At 36.1% G+C, this 23,078-nt stretch overlaps 1 protein-coding gene and 1 long non-coding RNA gene across 2 annotated transcripts in view; one reads left to right on the forward strand and one right to left on the reverse strand.

Annotated features, from left to right (window-relative positions):
- The window catches only part of LOC121255615, a 75,355-nt gene that overhangs the window by 17,891 nt on the left and 34,386 nt on the right, over nucleotides 1-23,078 (forward strand). The gene's annotated exons all lie outside the window — the stretch shown is intronic.
- Nucleotides 1,135-16,492, reverse strand: LOC121255614 (plant UBX domain-containing protein 7). The gene is made up of 10 exons (XM_041156010.1): nucleotides 16,095-16,492; nucleotides 15,064-15,191; nucleotides 14,841-14,960; nucleotides 10,071-10,266; nucleotides 9,271-9,348; nucleotides 9,107-9,175; nucleotides 7,188-7,331; nucleotides 6,975-7,077; nucleotides 5,974-6,233; nucleotides 1,135-1,534 (listed from the first exon to the last, which is right to left on the reverse strand). Exons 1-10 carry the CDS (start codon nucleotides 16,191-16,193, stop codon nucleotides 1,370-1,372), a joined length of 1,362 nt encoding a protein of 453 aa, XP_041011944.1. The 5' UTR covers nucleotides 16,194-16,492; the 3' UTR covers nucleotides 1,135-1,369.

Here is a 23,078-nt window from a genome sequence, read left to right on the forward strand (position 1 = left end):
AGTTAGTTATTTGTTTTTGTCCTTTGCGAGGTGTATAGTTTTTAGTGGCTTAGTTAGTTATTTGCAGAGTGTAAATATTCCTGCCAGAATGTGAGGAAAGCATTGTATAGAGCAATACATATATCACATTTTCTGTAAACATTTGATTCACTGATTCAATGAAGAATATACCAAATTCTTCTTCATCCTGATATTTTCTTCTTTCCTTGCATGCTTATTCTACCTTTTCTTACATGTATAGCTAGTAAATCATTAATTCAGGTTCTGTCGTTTATGAGGATTCATGGTTACAGTCCTTGGAGAGCTTTGAACAGATGAGCAAAGCATCATCATATGGATGCGACACCCCCAACAAGGTTTTCTTCGTGAATGGTTTGACAACTTGTTTGTCGACTTTAGCTTTTCTTGTCATATTGGGCATTCGATCACATACACGCACTTCAAATTTCTTTCTCGTGTATATGTCTTATAAGCTAAACAGATGGTGCTTCCTTCACAAAACCTTCAATTATCCTTCAAACCTCTCTAATGGCTGATCATACTCTGAATTAAGTGCTTGTTGTTGCCATCCACGAGGCCTGGGGGTGGTTTTCCAAAATGGAAAGGGTGTTGCAGAAGAGATTCGGCTACGACTAATAGATTTTGGAATGGATTCGGATCAGCTTCAATACTAGGTTGCATGCCATTGCACACAAAGGAAACTAACTCGTGTGTTACCAGCATAAACACCTGATTGAACATATCCCTAACGTAGGACGACATTGTTGCCACTTCAATAATAAAGTGATATCCAAAAAGAAGTCATGATACGCACATAAAATCTATTATTTGCTCTCAAAACTGCACTCATCTCCATACATTGCACCAAGTATTCCCCTCGAAAGGGCCGTCATTACTCAACAGTGTTTGGATTTTAATGATAATTCATGTGGTGCAAAACGTAGGACATTCTGGTTCGTTGTTATAAATATAACGACCAAAACCGAAAGTTGTAAAGTACTTTAATATAGGAATTAATCCGTGAGCACAAGGTGTTGCATAACAGCTGCTGTAACAAGAGGCCCAGCTCAAATTATGCGACAGAAATACAAACACGTAAGATAACCTCAGCAAAGAGAACACTAGCATACTATAAATGAAGAGATTCGTGTTCCCCATGATATAAAGTAGATAAATAATTTGCATGTTTAAAAGTGTGAGTCTGTTACAACCTACTAGTATATAATTTAAGAATGGCTCCTCCTGACTTCGGAGTTAACAAAATGCGAAGCAAGCAACAAGCAACTAAATAAAGCAAACCAAAACTCTTCAATGCACAATTCTTGCCAATCGAAGAAACTCCACAAACAGTCCCCAACATGACGTTCTTTCAGTCCCAAGTAACTGAGATTATGGAGTTTGCCAACCCTGACTCCTCAAATGTTGTTGGGCTATCATAATCCAGAGACTTTGTCGCTCCCGGGATTGCTTGGGTCAAGCGAAATGACCTTGCGTCGGCTTCTTCTAGTTGAGAATAGCAAAATGACCACAGTAGCTGGAAAAAATAAAAATAAAAATAAAAACCAAAAATCCAAGTAAGGGGTTATTGAATCTCGTTGAGTTTGGAGAGAAGCGCGAGCTGCTCTTCAACAATCTTTCTATTAATGATAGTAGCAAGCCGCTATGATGAGAGTATGTTATTATGCATTACTCTCATGATGGTATTATAAATTGAAATAAAGTGCACATTTTTTAAACAGTAATGTATAATAACAAAATATACATAAAATACCATTACAAAAATTTTCAGAAAAGCAAGATAGCAATGTATTTAGCCCGAGTAGTAAGCAACATGACAACCAAGTAATCAACCAATTACATAAAAAGTTGAGCATTAATATTTCATAGAATTTTCGTGCTCTATAAAACATACACAACTATTTATAACCATAATCATATTAAAGTACTTGGTTGAATCAAAATTTACACAAAAGACAATGATCATAAACGCACAAAAATTGCGGGTATTGACTTCTATGCTAACAAAAGGAATACTTCAAGTATACAATCATCCTCATAAATATATATTCATCCTCATAATTAAGCATAGGACTATCATCAATTTAACAGAAAGATTTGTAACCATCATCATCCAATTCATTTGAATTAATGTTCCATAATAGTTACAATTAATATTTTGCGATTTTTATTAAAAATAAAAAATGAAAGTTGTGTTTTTTTTGCTTAAAACAAGCTTTTGTAAATAGGCTTCAGTTTTGGTAAGCGAAGTATACTTGAGAGTGCTTTTACCAACACTGTTCGGAGTGGCATTTTGATTTTATGAAAACCTTTGAAAATCCTATAGAGACGTATTTTGCAAGAATTCATGAAAACAAAGTTTTTGTCTGATTAAATAATTTTCAAGTATAATAGTGATTTTATCATGGAATAGATTATAATTAAAGGTAACCTTTGGTTGGATCTGAAATAATTAGAAACATAATAAAACAAAAATCCTTAGAATAAAATTGAACTACAGAAATAGAAGATTTTTTAAGCGGTGGATAGCACTTTTAAGTTAAAAATTAGAAAGATTTTTTTTTTTTTTTAAAATAAAAAAACCTTTCTTCACTGGTACTATTAGAATTCTGTTTTTTTTTTTTTTTTTTTTTTTTTTTCCCTTCTTTCTTAGTCGGATGCGTAGTTTGTATTACTAGAAGTTTTAACCCCTCCTTAGTTGATAGGCCCTATAAGTCAAAAGAGTCTCTTTTTCTTTTTCTTTTTCCTTTTTTTCTTTATTGGAATCACAAAGTTGGCAGCATCACATGAACCTTGAATTCTTTTAGCCTATTGCAAAAAGGATTAGGGAGAATTCTTTGTAACACCCAGGTCCAACACGAAACTCGTGTTCGAATTTTTTTTAATATGAATGGAAAGCCCACCTGAGTTTTAACGAGTAATTTTTGGGAATAGGTTTCGGGCCTCAAATTTTGTATTGATGGATTATGGACATTTTATTGAGCTTGATATTTAGGTTATTTTTGGTTAATATGTTATGGATCAAGTAGTGATTTATTTTTGAGTTTCTGGCCCAGCAGATTGTGAAACAAGGCCCACACCCGTTTGTTTCAAAATGAAAACCAACTATCAGTTTATGATCAGTTTTCCCCACCCCGCACGACTCTATTCCCATGCATGTGCACATCTCTTTTCCGTTTTTGTTTGGTCCTCAATCACATATATAAATACACTTGCATGCACGTCACTCTCATCCTTCTAGGGTTTGTTTTTGTTTTTCGTTGCCCTATATTTAATCCTTTGTGCCTGAAGAAAACCCAAGAATAGCATTGCCGTCTCCTTCCCCATCCCTCTCGTGCACTGAAGCCCCTCCACTACCTCCATGCAATCACTGTCACTGCCTCACAGCCACACATGAAGTCAACCTTGTACCCCAGTTTGCCGTCCAAAACCATCATGGAAGCCCAAACCGACGTAACTACCAGCCGTGGAGGGTGCACCCTTGCAGAAACCATAAGCCAGACCACCGTGAACCACCCTCACTGCCAAAGCTCCTTCACAACCAACCCACAACCTCTGGCCAACCCCCGTACCCAGCCTCGTAACCACCGTGTAAGAAAGCCACCAAGTCACCTGTAGTCACACAGTGAGCCTCTGTTTTTCACAACTAAAAGCAGAGCAATCCACACATAGCAACTCCACGCCGGTTGCCTCAACCTCAAATAACATCACTACCAAGCCATTGAGCTCACCACCGTCAACCTCCGCCCAGCCCATTGGTGAGCTTCATTCTCTCTCGCGCCGAGCTCTCTCCCCATCTCTCTCTCTCTCTCTCTTACCAGTGTTCTGCCACCGCCCCCACCACTATAAACAACCGCCCAGCATGGCCGCCTTCGTGCCCTCCATCGCTCGGTGCTTACGACTCCATATGAAGTACTGTTATGTATATGAATCTCTATCACTCCAAAAGAGTCCTTATGTGTTTTGTTTAATCCCTAAAATTCCCTTATCATCAAACTAATTATAGGTTTATCAAGTTTTGGTCTATATATATTAGTAGGTTTTGTTTTAAATACAAGATTTTACAAAGAAAATAGAGAAAGATTTGAGATATATTATTAGTCATAATATATTTTTAGAAGTACGTAGTAAGTTCAAGTTTTTATTTGTTTAGACCATTTAAAAAGAAAAACTAATTAGTCTATTTTTATTAAATGGAATTTTTACTTTCCCAACTTTTAATCAGTTTTGTTATAATTATGTTAAGAGAATTTTTAAAACTAGAGATGTATTTTTGTGGCATAGTTTGTATTTAGTATAATATTATTATGCAATTTAGAAATGACTGAATGAGTATAATAGTGAGAGGAATTAAGTGGATATTGATAGTGTTAGAAAATGATGATATTTTAGGAATTGTGAGAATTTTAGGTTTTGAGGATTTAAAATAGGTTATTTTAGCATTTTAGGTTTAAATATCAAAATACATGGTTGATTGAAAATTTACGAAAACTACGTAATTATCTTATAGGTGACGATTGTTAATTGTTCGACATTGTTGAGGAAATTTTCAGAATAGTAAGAAGTCCAGGTAAGCGGAATTCCTATACTAGACTTTGTATAAAAATAAAATGAACTCGGGTTGATTTATGAAAATGTGCATGATATTTGTTTTTTTTAAAAGAATGTGAAATAACCTCAGTTATTTGTTCGTCATTACTCATTGAACTCAAATGAAAGAGGAAAGCATTTATGTCATGACTGGTGTAGACATAAGCTTATTTTTGACATTCTATTTCTGATCTATGCAAAAAGAGCGAAGATGAAAATTTGTTCATGATTATGCAAATATGCTTTAGATTTGCTTTTGATTATGAAGATTATATGATTTTGTTCAGTAATCTGTTTGGATAAGATGTGATTTCCGAAAACTTTTGGCATGACTATCTGATTCTGAATTTGATTATGTTTCCGCACTGTTTAGTTAAGGCCCTACCATGGGTGGAATAGTGGCATACGGCCCAACCACGGGTTATAGTAGTGGTCTCATTTTGAGTGCACACCTTGGTGACAAAGTGATTTATGTTTTGTTTGGCTATCCATAGATGCACAATCCTATCACGGGGGTTATACATGGTCTCTGTTCTGATACGATGTTCTGATGATGATCATCATCATTTATGCTATACTAAAGGATATTTTTAAATGAAATTATTTCTGAATCTTTGCTCTGATATTTTGATAGCATGTTTTGCTTCCGCACTCTAAAAATGAAAATATTTTGTTCTGCATTCTGATCTCTATAAATGCTCATGTTTACACACTAGTATATGTTCTCTACTTACTGAGTTATTGATAACTCACCCCTTATCTCCAAATATTTTTTAGATAATTTTGATAATTCAACTGGAGGACAAGAGTAGGAAGTTTTAGCAAGGTGGATCGAAGTGGAATAAGGGTTTGAGGGTACAAGTTTATTGGAGAGTCTTATTTAGTAGGTTTATGATTTTATGTTATTTGATATTTGGAGTTCTAGATATTTCTAAATATTTATGGAGTTTTTAAATTATCTCATTGAGGTATTTATTTGGTATCCTGGTAGAGGAACTTGTATTTTTGGTTTGAATAAATGGATTTGTACTTTTTGGGAATATTGGAGTATATAAATATGTTATAGAAGATGGATCTAAGTTACAAGAGATAACTCTCCGGACCTCTGGGGCCGAGGCGTTACAATCTTTATAGTAAAAAAGTATTTGATTTGGATATCTAAAATTTGAGGTATGGTCTTTGCTCTAAAATCTCGGATTCTTTTTCTTGTGTTCGTTTAAACTTCAAGTCGACCCTATTATTATTATTATTATTATTATTATTTTGGATTTGTATCCTACTAATTTTGGTGTGCATAAATTGAAAATAGAAAACAGTCATAGAACAAATCATGCAAGGTAACATGAGCTTCAAAATAGTTCTTACTTGTATTGGATCAACACGGAAGAAATTTCTCTGGACTCTGCGTCCATCTGGAAGACGGAACCCAACCCTACAAAGGAGGTTCTTATCACCCTTGGGCTCATCAGGCAAAGGTGGATATTTTGGCTTCTTAGAGGATGTTTCCTCCTCATCAGTAGTAGTTACATCTATGTTTTCAGCAGTCACCCCATGGAAATCTTTCGTGCTTTCCATAGAAGCTGCCAGTGCTCGTTGCAGTTCCTCATCTTCTTCATTTGTTTGATCTGCAAGAAGCCCCATTCGTTTTGAAAAGAAATGTAAGAAAAATCTCTCTCTTTATAACAAGACAAAAACCTAATAACTTAATAGTAAACCAGAACTTAAAAGAATTTAACACATTTAAAATCTCTTGGATGTCATCCACATTAACACATCAATGCCTTGAAACTCACTTGTACAAAACTTCCAATTACCACAACCACAGAGATCCGACAAAAGTAAATCGATAAACTCATATGACTTCATATGATACGTTAGATCTATTTTACAATAAAAGTAGTTTTACAATTAAACATATCATATCAACTCACGTCAATTTGTGGGTTTACATTTGTAGATGTCTTTGTGGTTAAAGCATTTCTCTTGGAAATAATTATATTTTGTTGAGAAGGCAACCAAAAAAGCACAAGAATCATAAGCATTAACTTCTAAGCTAACACACACAATACAATGTAATCCTAAATTAGATTATTATCCTCATCAGGAACATCATCATTATCATCAAAAGATGTGTAATCCACATCATCTTCCTCTTCTATTTCATCTAAACTAATGGTCTAGACAAACATGCATAGTTACAAATATAACTTAAAAAGTATGTTTCTTTGCACTTTAAGCTCACTAAAACAATGCCAAAAATTCTGTAAATGCTCCACTTGTGCTAAGCAAAGAGCTTTAACCTTGGGTCTTTGCACTTAAGCACATTTGAAGCACTTTTACCAAGACTGACCAACACCCTTGCATACCTTTATTTTTTTGTGGAGAAGGCAATGAACTTTCTCTTGGACGTTTATTAGACAAGGTTATGTGATGATCCTTTGGGCCACCATCGATGAAAGGTAACAGATCCTACAGTCGACGTAATATCATTACGATTAATAATGTCATAAGTCAAACTTGGTACATTTCTTATGAAGTCATGCAGCCGAAATACAGGAACATAAACTTATGTAACATACCTCTAGCAATCGCTGAGGTTGAACCATTCCACACCACGAGCGCATTTTTTGACCAGTTATGGGGTCAATGACAAGCACAACGGGAATTGAATCCAACTTGTAATATGTGCAAACCTTTCTGCCTTCAGTTGTATCATCATAGACCTATATTCACAAAACAAGTTCTGAGTGATTAAGTATAAAGAAATTTTAAGATATCAGAGATAAGAGATACTGATCCTAAATTTCCAAAGTCCATTATTGATATAGCATTCAGGTCGGTAGAAAAGATTTTCACAACCATCGAATTGGGTGGAAGTCAATTATAGAGGTCATGCACATTTGAGGCATCAAGTATCCTAGAAAAGTAGTCATGCCTTCAAGGGAACTGGCAACTGAAATCCAATACACCTCAACGATTCCTTGTCAATTATGTGTATTAATATCATTGGGAAAGAAACATTGTATCATAGGAAGAAAATGAAGTCTAGGATAAGAAAAAAAAGCTCACAGAAACTTCAACATCCCAAATTTCTAGACATTACAAAAATAATTGAGCTTAACACTGTATTGAGGACGACCCGTCTGAATTGCCAGAGAGCTCAACTACCGGCCATCAGAGTAAAAGATGGCCAGGATCTTATATGGAAATCCATTGTAAAGAGAGCATATTTTCTAAAGAAATTACAAAGATGGGAAGCAAATTCCCTTAGTGCAGGTGCATCTGTTATTTTTTGAAGATAACAACTGGAGCTAATTATTACGGAAGCCAAAGAAACTAAGGGCTCGTTTGTTTTCAGAGATGAGATGAGATTAAAGTTAAAAAGTTGAATAAAATATTGTTAGAATATATTTTTTAATATTATTTTTGTTTTAGGATTTGAAAAAGTTGAATTATTTATTTTATTTTGTGTGGGGATTTGGGAAAGTTGTAATGATGAGGTGAGATGAGATGAGATGAGATGTTTTCAGAAAACAAACGAGGCCTAAATTATGCAGAATTTCAATGTATCCACTTTATGCTAATCAATTGCCCGAAATTGGAAAAACTTAATCCACCCATCCAAACTGCAATTGCCCTCATTATTTTTGTCCCAGGCATCAAATTTATCTTGGTGCATGACGACATTTGATTGACTCAATACCCCTAACAAGATCCCATAACCTAAAAGATCAGCATGTTAGCTAAGTGGTTTAAATTGGCACAAACATTATATTAAAAGTTGGCCAGGAGTCTATTTGCCCACAACTGAATTCATGACATTCACCTTTATAGTCTAATAGCATCCTTCGATTCCTTCCTAATAGTGCCATTCAACTGTCACACACCACTCCCCCTTTTCTTTCATCATCATGCTTCATAATCTAAGCTACAAATGGCAAGAAGGCATTTCAATGATTAATAACCACCTTTAATTTACTGATCAAAAAATGATTAATAACCACCTAAACCCAAATTGACGCTCAAACTGTTTTTTATGTTTCCTTATTATTCATAAGATTTGATGTATCCATCCAACGTTTTTACTTCCTGAACTATGGACAAGGGACGTGATTTTTTTTTTTATGCTTTTGCTTAGCATTTGAAGCCTTTTAGTGGAATTGAAGATGTTAGAAACACTACATGATTACTCATTTCAATTATTCGACTTAGCGAAATTATTTTAAAACCAGTACAATGATTCAGAAAACTGCCATCACCGAGAAGGCCTGGCTAGGGCCTTTTGCAACAAGTACCGAAACACAATCACATGAGAAACTGCAAATTGTTCGGGGCACTTGCAACATAAATTTGGTCAATTTTATTATATGTTCATCCAGCCTTACTTTCCAACTGGACTTGCTTGTACAGGATATTCTGTATGAAATGAACAATTAACTGAACATAGGAAGAGAAGCACATATCACAACACTGAAGTCTATCAAGGCATCACACAGACCTGCCAGAAGATAAAATTGGTACTTATAGTTTGAGAAACAGCTTCATTTGCCCATGTATCTCGATTAAGCTTCACAAAGTAATGTAATGGTACCAAGTGAGTATGCTGACAAATAATAACATAATAATGATGCAAAAAGACAAACTATAGTATTTAGAGACTACCATATGAGAGCTGAATTCCTTGGTTGATTGCAAGTTTACAAGGAGCCATTTGTCTTGGACAGAAGCAGCATCTTTTGCCTGCATTTGAGTATGAGGGTGATGAAAATCAAACTAGTAAAAGCACTGAAGCAGATCGAGAACAAAAATTGAGGATTGCGTCTTTTCTTTTTTTGATAGGTTAATATCAAGGATTACATCACCGGAATATCATCAGAATAACTAAAATATCATTTTCAGACTGTCAAAAAATATGTTATTGTCCTATTTCATGGGCTGTGCACAAACAAAATCAGAAGGATTTCCCCAGAGATAAAATGACAAAATGCTTAAAAGCAATTTGCTTCAAAAAAAAAAAAAAAAAAAGATAAAAAGACATGGAAACTGAGGCAACATTAAATTGAGAGACAGTAAATGGAAAACATTCTATAGGTCAACTATGGCTCAAGATAGTGACACAAACATAATGTATTCAGCCTGCATCAACAAGGTTTAATCCCAACTTCTCATCTACCTTGCTCAACATAGAAAACAATGAGTACAAAAGCAGAACCCGAAAAGGAAAAAAGACCAACATGTTTTTGCTGAATGAAATCACAGTACCTTGAATAATAGAATTCTTCAAATAATCATACTACAAGACATAAATTACATTGTAAAGCCATAAAAGAACTCAAGGGCATCTATAAAGCATGAATGCCCCCGAAAAAGATCAAACAAATGCCTATACTTTTAAACACTAGTGTATGATCACTCATCTGTTATAAAATTAACTTCTATAGAGTACTAGCATGCACACGTACCTTTTCAAAGGGTCCATGGAACATCAGATGAAAGGGAGGACGGTATAAAGAAGCAAGATTATCTCGAGGATTATCAGACGTAGATGAAGCACCCTGGTCCGATTCCCAGACCTCAGGGCGCTTCATTTCCTCATCAAAATTACGGAATGCAATTAATGAACTTGGTTCACGTGACGGATATCCCATCCTTGAAGCTCTAGATGAAAATATCCAAGAAATGTCACAATTTAATGAATGTATAATGAATAAACTGGCCAAAATGCAATAAATAAAACAGAAAACAATGTTGCAGTCAATATATAAAACAGAAAACAATGTTGCATGTCAAGCTGCAACCAAAACAATAGGAAAAGATGCACAAAGCTTAAAACAGATAGCTGGAACACATCAAACACTGAAGTTACTCAAGGAAATCTCTTATGAAGCAAGGATACTACAAAACCCCTAATATAACGGTGTGCATCAAACATGGATGCAGATCAGACAGGACCATATCTAATCCCAAGTGTCTGAAAATTATAAAATTAGTCTGGAGTCTCAAAAATGTCCAAAAACGCTGATGACATGAGATGATAGGCATGACACAATAAGTATACAACTGTCACTTGAATTGGGAAAAAAAGGTGAGAAAAAACTAAGTCAGACCCAGAATCTCTCTCCCTGTCCATTTCTCCCTCTCATCTCAACCGTTCTGCTAATGCTAACCAAGAATCAGTCTCCCACGAGCAATTGCAACTTGTTGTCTCTCTACAACTGATTGCAGCCCCCTCTTATGATTAATCGCAATTCTCAGCTTTAACAACTTGTGCTAGCAAGTGGATCAGTACTAGTCATGAAGGATCTAGCAAGGGTCATGGACCGCTGCACTTCTGTGTATATTGAGGCTCATACCACTGCTAGACATTGTGCCAGCTTCACTTACCCAAGAACAAGCCTTCACTACCTCTGTCTCTCCTCTTGAATCCTTTTTGTTTTTCTTTCTGTTGGTTTTGATTTAACTCTTTTAGCAATTATTGTTAGTTAACTAACTCTAATTTTACCAAGAAATATGCAAACATTGATCATGCTCCATTCTGGAAATATGGCACTACATCGTTGAAGCACAAGCCTTTGTAAAAAGAACTATCAAAGAGATGTTGATCAGATGACACGGATTTCTGATAAGTGTATATGATACTTACCAAAACTTGACGGAAAAAATGAGGTCAGTATTGAGTTTACTATGTTTTAACTTTTATGTATCGACTTATGTATTTGGTAGTTTGGATTCCAATAGGAGGTATGTCCATCTTCGGCACCTTTACATCCAACTTCCAAGCCTAGCCATTAAGCTTTCTGAACACCCTTATTCATCATCTTGTTACTGATAGAAATAGTAGTACTTTCTGTAGATACTCCATTCACTCACTGATGTGAGACATGACTCGTAAGCGTATGGAAGATTTTAGTATTTTACAGTCTAATAGTTGATATTTAACAATGTCGTGAAGACTGCAAGAAAAGGGCAAGCAGAATGTGGATTATTGAAGGGGATATCGCAAGCCTTTAACTTGATGATGAGGACACGGAGACTGTTCTATTTGCAGATTGTCACAGTTGTATCATGATGAAGACATTCTTTTTTTCCTTTTGTTTTCTTTTTCAGTTTTTATAGATCGTTAATTTGTGATGTTATAGATGTTTTGACTCCAAAAATGGATTATAGTTTATTTCAACTGTAACCATCATTTAAAGAATAGGATGCTTGAAGACCATAATTCAAGGGATGATGATATGTAACATTCAGAAGAAGGTTTTTTTTTCTTTTTTTTTTTTATAGGTGCATTCAGAAGAAGAAATTATGCCCACTAGTTCACTTAACTTCTGAACATGCTTTGTATTGTTTTTCATGTTGCTCTAATTAGTGTAGAGCACTAATCAACATATTGATCTTTTGAGTACATTTGCATAATTTCACTAAACTTTCTCATTTTTACTCTTAGCACCAGCAACTTCAACATCAAATGTTTTTGATTGATAATCAAAGTAGGCAAAACCCAAGTAAACAGGGAGTATAAATGAGAAATACCTAACTAGAGTTTACAATTGATAGTAAAAAGTCATCGACATTTAGTCCGTTACAAACAATGGCCCCCACCCATGAAAAACTTCTACATCAATTACAACATCAAAAGCTCTCTCATTGCTTTACAAATTTACTAGCTTTTCCACCAGCAATCTTGCCACTTGTACCTTAATCAACTCATCTTCCTTTCAAAGACACCCCTAGTTTCATTAGATTGGTTAAACGCATAAGTGAATCACCACCTACTATAGCCTCTACATCTGAATATAAATATACAAAAATACATCAGAATTACATTCAATGGACAAAAGAACGGCTTGTGAAACATTTCATAAAATGGTTTTAAAGGCCTGACACACTGGGTGCACTTAAACAAAAATGCCACTTAGAGTGTAGGTGCAAAGAGTAAGAGCACATCAGATTGAAGTGCACATCTTTAACAATTAACCTATAAAATGAAAAGATTAATAAAGCAATAAAAAGGGTTTAAAAATCAAGATAGTAATATATTTAGCCATTGACTCAATTTGTTAGAATACAATTAAACAAGACAATCAAGTGATAAACCAATCGTATGCAATGCAATGCAATCCTAAAGTATATATCATCCACATCATTAAGCATAGGAGCATCAACATTGTCATCAAAAGAGTTGTAACACTAATTGCATATATTAATGGTTTAACCTATGTTTTATATCTTAGTTTCAAGAAACTACAACAGCGTGTTTCTTGTGCTTTAGGCTCATTAGAAAAAGCGTCAAAAAGAACGCTTAGGAGTGGTTTGGATTCAGAAATGAGTTAAGATGAGTTGAGATGGTTTGTAAATAGTAGAATAAAAGTTAAATTATTTATTATATTTTGTGTGAAAATTTGATAAAGTTGTTTTGGAATTTGAAAAAATTGAATTATTTATTATATTTTATGTGGTAATTTGAAAATGTTATAATGATGAGATGAAATGGATTGAGGTGGGTTTTGAATACAAACGAGGCCTTAATGTGTTCTTTTGTTCATGCACTTCAGTTTTGATAAGCAAAGCGCTCCGGTGTCACCAAAAATTGTAGTGTTTCAATTTTTTTGGAAACCAGGGTTTCTATTTTTAGATTTTTTTTAACGTGGATGTAAAAGATCCCTTATGATTTTTTTTTAGAACTAATAAAAGATGGTTTTTCCTTTTTTTCGATAGGCACCGAGTGTCCGGGATAGCATCTCGACTAATCCTGGGGGTGCACAGGCCCTCGGTAAGGAGTTTCCCACAAGTGCACCTCAGGTAATTAAAGGGAAAAATCCCTCAATCCGATGGCCACTAAGATTGTTTGCACCCAAGGGGATTTGAACCTTAGACCTAGAGAGATGCTTTATGGAAGAATGTTGTTGTTGTTAAGTGTGGGAGTGGGTGGGGGATTGGTGTTCTAATGATGTTAGAGAAGCGAATGGGGCGAGTTTATGGAAGGGTATTAGGAAAGGTTGGGGGGAGTTTTCTAAACATATTAAATTTAAGGTGGGGGAAGGGAAGAGAATTCTCTTTTGGCATGACATTTGGTGTGGGGAATCAACTCTTAAATCAGATTTTTCATCTCTTTACAGGATTGCAAGGGATCAAAATGTTGCTAAGGCAGATTACCTTCAATGTACGGATAATAATATTCTATGGAATGTTGACTTTATTACAGATGCAAATGACTGGGAAGTGAATGTTGTTTCAGATTTTTTGGGAAGAATTTATAACTCAAAAGTGACGCAGGAAAGAGAGGCTAGGCTATTGTGGGATCATGCTGGAAATTTTAGGTTTTCAGACAGTTCTTTTTATAAGGTGCTTAATTGTCATTCTGTATTCCCAGGTGGCATTCTTCAGTTGAGTGGTTGCTCTAGGGAAAGTATTGACCAGGGATAACCTTAGAAAACGTGGTTTGTGTCTAGCTGATTGGTGTGTCATGTGCAAGAAGGATGGTGAATCTGTAAATCATCTTTTTTTACATTGTGAGGTGGCAAAGTCTTTGTGGAATGAGGTTAATGGTCGGACAGGTTTATATTGGGTAATGCCCAAGGAAATTGTGGATCTCCTTGCATGTTGGCGTGGTTTTGAGGCAAGGAAATGTGCTGCTGCCAAATGGAGAATGATTCATTTGTGTTTAATGTGGTGTTTATGGTTGGAAAGGAATGGCAGATGTTTTGAAGACAGAGCGTTCTTTAGAAGATCTTCATATTTTTTCTTTTGTACTTTGAGTTTGTGGGCTAGATCTTTGTAAGGAATGATGATAACAACTGAATCTGTTTCTGTCGTAGCTTCCTGCTTTCTAGTGTGTAGTAGGTATTTCCTTTCTATACTTCATGTGTACTTGGGCTGCACTAGTTCTTGGTAATAAAATTCTTATTAATTATCAAAATGAACTCCAGCTTCTACCATATGCAAATTACTCCATATATAGTGACACATAAATATAAGATATCGATGCATTGTTGATGCAAAAAGTAAGGCAATTTAAATTTCAGTAGGTTTCAAAAGCAACAGCAAAAAGGAGACTTGTTTTATGGCATTGCTTGAGGGCAAATAAATTCAACACCTTGTTTGCCGATGATAAGGTATAGAAAAAATTTACCAAAATAAGAAGCCCACCCTAGAGGAAACAACTTCATAAGTAAAAATCTTGCAGTTAAAGTTGTATGAAAGGATCTCAGTTTAAATGGGAAAAAAGAACATACCCATACAACATTGCGTCCTCATAAAGAGCCTCCCTAATGACAGGAAGAGGAGGGCGTACTTCATCTCCATCATTTTGTCCAACATTTACATTTACATTTCCAGTGTCACTTTCGGCATTACTGCATCAATAAACAAAAGAAAAATAAAAAACATAAATCCATTAAGTAAAATTTTATATTGACAATCAAAATATCAACATACTAAGTAAATATATCAACTTACCCAGTATTTTGTTCAGCCAAATAGTTGATACTTTCTTCAGGTTGAGAGTGTGATGTTGTAACCACAGGCCCACCTTCATTACCCACAAAGAACAGCTGAATAGCTTCCTCAAGCTTCCAACCTGTGGCCTGTTCCCAAAAGACTCAACTATTGAGTTCCATATAAGGATTAACGCTTCTTTAGTTAGAAGAAAACAAAGCACAGAAAACAATTTCTAAAACAAGTAAAAGACTAGACAACCAAACTTACACATATTTAAAAAATAATCTCTATCAATCAAGAGCTCAAAAAGGTCCTCAACTAAAAGGTTCCCAAAATGCTGTATTTAGTATTTACTCAACTCATCATTATCCCTCAGTAATTACATTTACTCTATAATTGTTTTAGAAACTAATTAAAAGTTAAACATATATTCTTTGCCAGTCTATTCTATATAAAGAGAAGGTCATATCCCTGTCAACTCGCTATAACAATAAGCTTCTTTATTTCATGCCTCCATAAAGCCCCTTCCACTCTGCTCCACCATGAATGGATATATACCGGCCAGTAAACCCAGTTAATAGCTACTACAAGCAGCCACCCAAAGATTGAGAATCTTGAGGAAAACATCCCTAAGCTCTCCCGGTCAGAATATAACAGTGAAAAATTCAAAGCTTCATTCGCACCAGACTCTACGCCAACAAAACCACCGGAATGCTAAAAGCCCATATAGCTCAGCTAATCTCTACGTCCTACTGATTATCAATTTTTTTTGTTCTCAGAATATGAAAATCAGATAACAGTAATGCTTATACAAATTCACAATACAAACATCAAAATCACAGAACACCACCCTCAAATCTACCATTAGCCACCCAAAAAGATACAAGCTTTTACACACCAAACAAATGAACCCCTTCCCCTGAAATGCCCACATCTTTCCAATCCTAAAATAAGAAACAGATCAGAAATCTAAACAGAAAAGAAAAAATATACAAATTCACTCCCAAGTACCAAAGTTGCAAGCTTTATCACAAAGATAAAATCGTAACCTGCAAGAATTGTTGTGCGGTGTCGGCGGTCTGGCCAACGGCGATCTCTAAAAAAGAAGACACCATGTTCTGCTTGTCTGCTGAGAGCACTCCCTCCATAACTCTTTTTTTTTTTCCAACAGTCCTGAGCTTTCGGTTTAGGGTTTCAGAATGTCAAAAACGCTGGCATAGTCCTTGAGGTGCTCGGCCCTAGGGAACAATGAAAGGCGTTTTTCTGATTTTCTACGATATTATTAACAGAGAACGTTGTATAAGGGGCTGTTTGGGAGCACGGAGAGGGCTTGTGAGGGACTGAATAGTTGGGAATAGTTGTGGTTCACTGGTTTTTGGACTTCCACTCAACGTTGGGTTAACCTTGTTTCTTGGGTGAACGATGCCCACTCGGAAAAGATTTTGATCAATTGCCAAAAACAAAATGTGAAATTATTTGTATAGAATGCAAATTTTGCATGTTCATTTTTTAAAATTGAATAAATTTAAGAGTCATATAAAAATCATTTTAATGGTAAATCAATTTTATAATAGTAATTTCCACTTTTTTCAATGAAAATCCCATAAACTTGCACACTTTGGAAATATATTTAACATTATTCGAAAAAAATTTATATAAATTTGATTTACACCAATTTTAGAAACTAAATCGATATACACCAATTTTTGAAATTTAAGAACCGATACAAACTGATTCCTTATCGAAATTAAAACTTTTAATATTTTTGGTTTCAATCCAGTCAGGTCAAGTTTTTTCAGTTTACCGTTTATATGTGTGGCACTACATAAGTTGAGATTTGAGAGCAAATACCTCTTATGCTTGTTCAGCTCATAAGTAAGTTTATATTAATAACTTAATATTAATGTTCATGTTTAAGATTAAAATTTCATCTTATATTAATTTTATGCTATAAGATTAAAATTTATATATTATATCAAATGTTATATTAAAAATTATAAAATTGATTTTACGTTATATCAAATGTTATATTAAAATTTATAAGTTTAATAAACATGAATAATAAATTAAAATTTCATAATTAGCAATTTAGCATATAATATATATATATAATATAATATAAAAATATATATAAAAAAACATTTTATATATAATATACAAAATTAAAATACAGGTTTTCAGAATATGAAAATCAATATCAAATCAGTTTTGATCCGGTTTCAGTTTTTACGAATCAATATCGAACTGGACCGGTTCGTAACTTATTTGTGCATGAGAAATTGTCATGTGCAGTAGCATGCTGCGACCAATTAACCTTAGGAACATCATCATATTTGAGCCCTTGACTAGGATTGCTTCCCCTGCTGATACACCAATGATACACCTAATCAAGCAAGTATTCTAGGATACACAATTATCTTCTCAAAAGGACTGTATTTCCTGCACTTCCATTTCAAGTTGTCCAACAACAAAAAATCCATTCATGGTCACTGGTACAGGTCTTCCAAATTCCAAGTTCACAATAAATACATATGAGAACTTCCACTTCTAGAGCTTCCAAGTTCCCTAATTCTATTCCAACATCAAATAATTAACATTTTCCTTTGAACCAACAAGTGGATACAAGTATTAAAAAAAATCACGACAATGAAATTATTATAACGTAACTAGTTTTCTCTTACTCCTCTCAACCTCTATTTCTAGTTGATGTTGAGTGGTTTGAATATCCATTGCTGCTTGTATTTTTTCAATTTCAGTTTTTGATCTATTAATTGACTAGTGTAATCGTTTGATTGTCTTTTGACCATATATTGGTATTTCAGGGTCGTGCCAACAGAAAAATCTATAAGAATGCTCAGCTTACAAAATTGACCAGTACATATTAGCAAGCAAGACTACTAACACAAATCATATAAGGGAAAGAAGACAAAATTTTACCATATAGTTTTGACATCCAAAAATCATCGCCCCAGATTTTTCTGAATATGTGCAGTTCTTTGACATGCTATACCAAGTAAAATGTCAAAAGTTGGAGAGGGGGTTCTTAAAAAGTAAAAAGAATTTTGGAACTTTTTACCTTGTATTGTACGAGAAAGTGATTGCCTCACAATAACCTTGGCATGCAAGTTGTAATCAATTGATAATTGTCATGCCGATTTACTCTACCATTAGTTGGCAGTTTTTTCCTCCTTATATGCTAGACACAAACAAAAGTCTCAAGTATCTTTTTAGTCAAAAGAATTTGAACATGAGGCAAAAGAGATAGATAGAAACAATCAGTGACTACAAGTCTGAGATAAAGTACCATCCTCGAAAAGTCAACGTGGTGTCAGATGCCTTGAGTTATAAGGCTCAAATAGAGATGGAATCTATGTTAAGTGTGATGCCCCCAGCCCCTGCTTGAGATTTGAAGTGACTGAATGCGTTGGGACATGTAACTCAAGACTACATACCCCTTGTACATGACAGTTAAGATGCAATACACCTAACATCTAGCAATATGGAATAAAAATCACAGTGGAAAAATTCTTTTTCTAACTTACGCACAGTGGAAAAAAAAAGATACATGGTACCAATAAGTACAAATATCCCAAAACTTTCTGTAACGCTCGTCCTTGTGGTGAGACTTTTTTTAAAATGTTTTTAAGAAATGACGACGGGAATTAGCATTCGTTTTAAAACTTTTTACTTCCATATCCAGAGTGCAATATTCTACGTTATAAAATAAAATATGCTTTGAGAATAAAAGAGGTTTACAGCAAAAAACATCAATCTTAAAAATAAAAAAGGCCTCTCATATAATTAAAACTCTCATGCCTAAACTTTCGTGCTTTTTCCCTTGGGCCGTGTCTATCCTAACGCGTTCTGCTCATTAGTTCCTATGGAGGAAGGGTATACATAAAAACTAAAATGAGTCGAATACTCAATAAGCATTATTTCATATAGTTAAAATATACTAACATAGGTTTTCAGTCATGCATTCATCATTCTATACGTACTATACGTACATAAGGCATACATTCACTTTAAAAACATCACTTGGTAGGGTTTTTCTTAAAAAGGATTCTCTTTTCGTAAAACATTTTTCCCGTCAGTACCTTCATTTCTTAAAGAGTTCAATGCATTCATGCCTTCTTTTGTATCACTTTCCTTTGGTTGGTACACACAGTTATGTCACGTGTGTTGGGGTCAGCGATTTTCCTTTGGACTTGGATTTCTCCCATTGCCATAGGTTGGAAACCCCTTTCAGTCAGGTGGCAGCACTGGTTGCACTACCAGTACTACTTACTCGGCATTGCAATCTGCCCAGTCCTTTGGTACTCTTTCATTCAGTCATGACTGTTATATATTTTCATACATTAAGAAGTTCATTTCCTTTCTTTCATTCAGTCCTTTTCATTTATCAGTCCATTTATGGAAAACATCATTTAAAAGTATGAGCTTAAACATCATCTTTCATGGCATCAATAAAGCATCAATTCATAGGGACATTTTAAAACACTTTATTTGCATCATTTAAAGCATCACTGAAAGCATAAAGCATAAGCCTCACATCTCATTTCTTGAAAATACATACAATAGATACTGCGTATAGTCATCTATTCACATGCATATACTTAATACTTTGGTTGCATAAAAATGGGCTACCAAGAAAGGTCATACATACATATACCTTTAAACATTTAGCATGCTTTTCATAAAATATCATTTCCTTTCATTTCGTAAAACATCGTAAAGAGAAACAATTCATTTTCCATATCATATCATTTAGAAAACTCTAGAAGAGTATGAACATAATACTTACTTGGACTCTATGCTATACTCATTTCATGCAGTCCATTCATGTGCATATCAGATGGTAACCTACATGCATACACATAACCTTAACGTTATTCTCTATCTAGTGCATAAGCAACTAAACTTAGCATAGAACTACACTTCACTTGAAACACTCTCCTTCTATCCCGTGCTCTCACGTATCCCTTACTAAGCTAAAACCTTCGAGATCTACTTATGGTCACTATCTCTTCTAAACTCAAGGTCTTACCTTGAGTGCTCATCCACTAAAGTGAACCTCCACGATTCACCTTAGGGTTAAGACACCAAGACCTTTGTCTTACTCTTCCTATTGACCACATTCCGCGCATGATTTCGATCGACTAAGTCATGCATCCCAATCCTAGACAATACACCCGTCACTACCTTCATGCATCTTAGCTCACACTAAATCCTCATTCATATCCATACAAGCCACACAGTTTTAAGCCAACTCCGAGGCTTAAGCACCGTGTAACTATGCTTAGGACAGATTACCCATTACACATGGTAAATCCGTTCGGCACATGTGCCTAACCAGATTACACGTACCCTACCTCCTTATCACCTAAGAGCAACATATAACATACCTGCTTGTGTAAACAAGCCCATACTCCGATACCAACCTTCTCTTAACTAGGCTAGCATAACTCTTCATGCTACCTATCCCTATTGACAGTTCATCCCAACACTTGACACGACAAGACTCCATTCATAACTATAGCTCAAGACTACTCTCAAGTTACATCGTGACCTTGTCACGTCATCTGACATCCAGCTACATCATTCCTACGCCAACTCTTAACACATTATGAGTATGGTCCCTCACGTACTCTAGTCACATCGTAACATTTTGTCACGTTCCCGCTACGTCATTCTTACACAAACTCCTCACTCATTACAAGCACTACTTCTTGTTTAACCATGTCACTTCATGACATTCCCCCATCATTCTTTTGCTGCGCTACTCTTACACTATCTGTCACTTCACACAAACTCTTAGCCATAAGTTGACTACATGGTGACACCTGTCACCTCAGACTACATGCCACATCACAACTACTTCAAGACACCGTTCCACAGTTCCCGACACTACTCATCACGCTCTACGCTCATCAACTATGCAATCATCCTTATCTTCGTGATACGTTACACGGTGTATCATTTCACCTCTTGGAGTACACTCCACATGTACTCCTTTCACATACGCTATGCCACATCACCACTACGGCATACACACCATATGGTGCATCACTCTATCACATGGAGTACACTCCACGTGTACTCCCTTCACACACACTATGCCACATCACCACTACTGCATACATGCCGTATGGTGCATCACTCCATCACATAGAGTACACTCCACATGTACTCTTCCTAATCCACACAACGTCATGTCGTCATTACATTACACTACACAGTTACACCCAACACTTCACTACACAGCGAACTCCACAATCAACCAACTAACGTTTAACATAAATAATGAGGGATAGAGGGTTATACCATCATCGGGATTGACTCGTGTGTTGTTTGCTGACCATCATGGTCGATGACGTCAGAGGGGTCATACGTGGCGACTAAATCGCGTACGGTGGCTATCCACTTCCACCATGTAAAGTGGCAGTTTGGGCTTAAGGCTAGGCTAGGGGAGGTCAAGGGAGGCTGAGGGTGGTTCATGGTGGCTGGGGTGGCAGAACACGGCAGAGCCGTGGGTTTTCAAGGGGAATTTGTGGGTCTCACGGCATGGAAATGAAGGGGGAACTCAACTGGTTGTTGGTTGGCCATGGAGGGCTTGAGAGAGGTATGGTGGAGCTGCGGTGGCGAGGTGGAGGCGGCATGGTGGCTGAAGGGTGGCAGATCTAAGCCAAAGAGTGGAGAGGAGCCGTGGGAGAGTGAGAGAGCGTGCGGGAGGAGGGAGGCTCGGCTGGGAATGGGGGTGGCTAGGGAAGGTTGCTAGTGAGGGAGGAGGCTTCTGGTGGTAGTGCGGTGGCCGTGGGAGGTGGAGCTCGGTCGTGGGTGTGGTGAACCTGTGTGTTGGAGGAGCTACGGTGGCTGGGTTCGGTAAAGGGTGGCCAAGAAAGACTTGTGGTGGTGCTCGGTGGTGGTCGTGGCTGACGACTGCAGCGCTAGGAGGGAGATACCTTGCAGGTAAACCCATTTTGGGTTGCTCGCATGCAGGAGAGGGAAGGGTTTCGATGGTGGGGGATGCTTGCTGGCGTGAGGGGAGGCCGTTGGTGGCGGCGGTGAGGCTGGGTGACATACGGCGGTGCTGGGCTGAGCTGAAGGAGATTCGGCTAGGGGGAGGGGGTGGCGTACGTGTGAGCTGAGGGAAAGGGAGGAGAGAGAGGGAAAGAGAGGAAATGGGGAAAAGGCTAAGGGCCATAGGGTTTTAATCTCAACCCTTCATCTTGGGGTCTTCAAATCGATCTAACAGTGGGGAATTAAAATACTGATTTAACTTAAAACACTGAGGGGAATTAAGATAGAATATTATTTCAACTAAACTTTAGTTTATAAAATAATATTTTTTCATCATTAATAAAATGAGGAAGTTTTGCTTAATATCTTTAAGAGAATATAACCATATAATTACTTAGAATTTTTAACATAATTTAAATCTCATAATATTTTAAATAATTGAAATCATTTTAATAAAAATAATTTTCTACAATTATAATATTTTTGGAGCTCGTTTGTGTTTTCCAAAAGAACTCCGAAAATCATGGGACCGTAACCAAAATAAATCTTGTCCACAAAATAGATAATCATTTCCTTCGAAAGGAAAGAACTTAGGGTCCCATAGGGCTTGTCCTACTTGGCCCTTCCTTGACTCAAAATCTTCCTCAGCTGCTCAAACAATTTCATGATCTCCGCTAGAAACTGGTCAACTGCCTCCAGCCTATCTAAGGCGGATGGCTCCGAGGGACCCTCAGGGTGTTTCGAGGCCTCCTTGACTGTCTTGGGAGTCGGTCTCTTGCGCTTTCCCATCGGAATTTTCTAAACTTGTTACAACTTCTAGCATTCCGAGTGGGGAATGGTAGTAGAAACTACTATAATGAGATTTTAAGAAATCTCAGCAAGTAAGCAAACAACATACCACAAATTTCATAAGCATATAAAAGTAAACACAAACAAATGCATGGACATGTACATATGACATACAACTTTGACTTGTGCATCATAGACTTCTCTCACAAAAATAACATTTTTCA

This window comes from Juglans microcarpa x Juglans regia, chromosome 3D (genome assembly GCF_004785595.1).
Source record: "Juglans microcarpa x Juglans regia isolate MS1-56 chromosome 3D, Jm3101_v1.0, whole genome shotgun sequence".
NCBI lineage: Eukaryota > Viridiplantae > Streptophyta > Magnoliopsida > Fagales > Juglandaceae > Juglans > Juglans microcarpa x Juglans regia.

Bases quoted from the DNA above. Each gene is read 5' to 3' on its own strand.
- LOC121255614 (XM_041156010.1), bottom strand. From the start codon at position 16,193: ATGGAGGGAGTGCTCTCAGCAGACAAGCAGAACATGGTGTCTTCTTTT. The intron at 14,961-15,063 runs GTAAGTTGATAT...TTATTGATGCAG, and splicing joins TTGGCTGAACAAAATACTGG to TAATGCCGAAAGTGACACTG. The intron at 9,349-10,070 runs GTACGTGTGCAT...ACTCAAATGCAG, and splicing joins TCCATGGACCCTTTGAAAAG to GCAAAAGATGCTGCTTCTGT.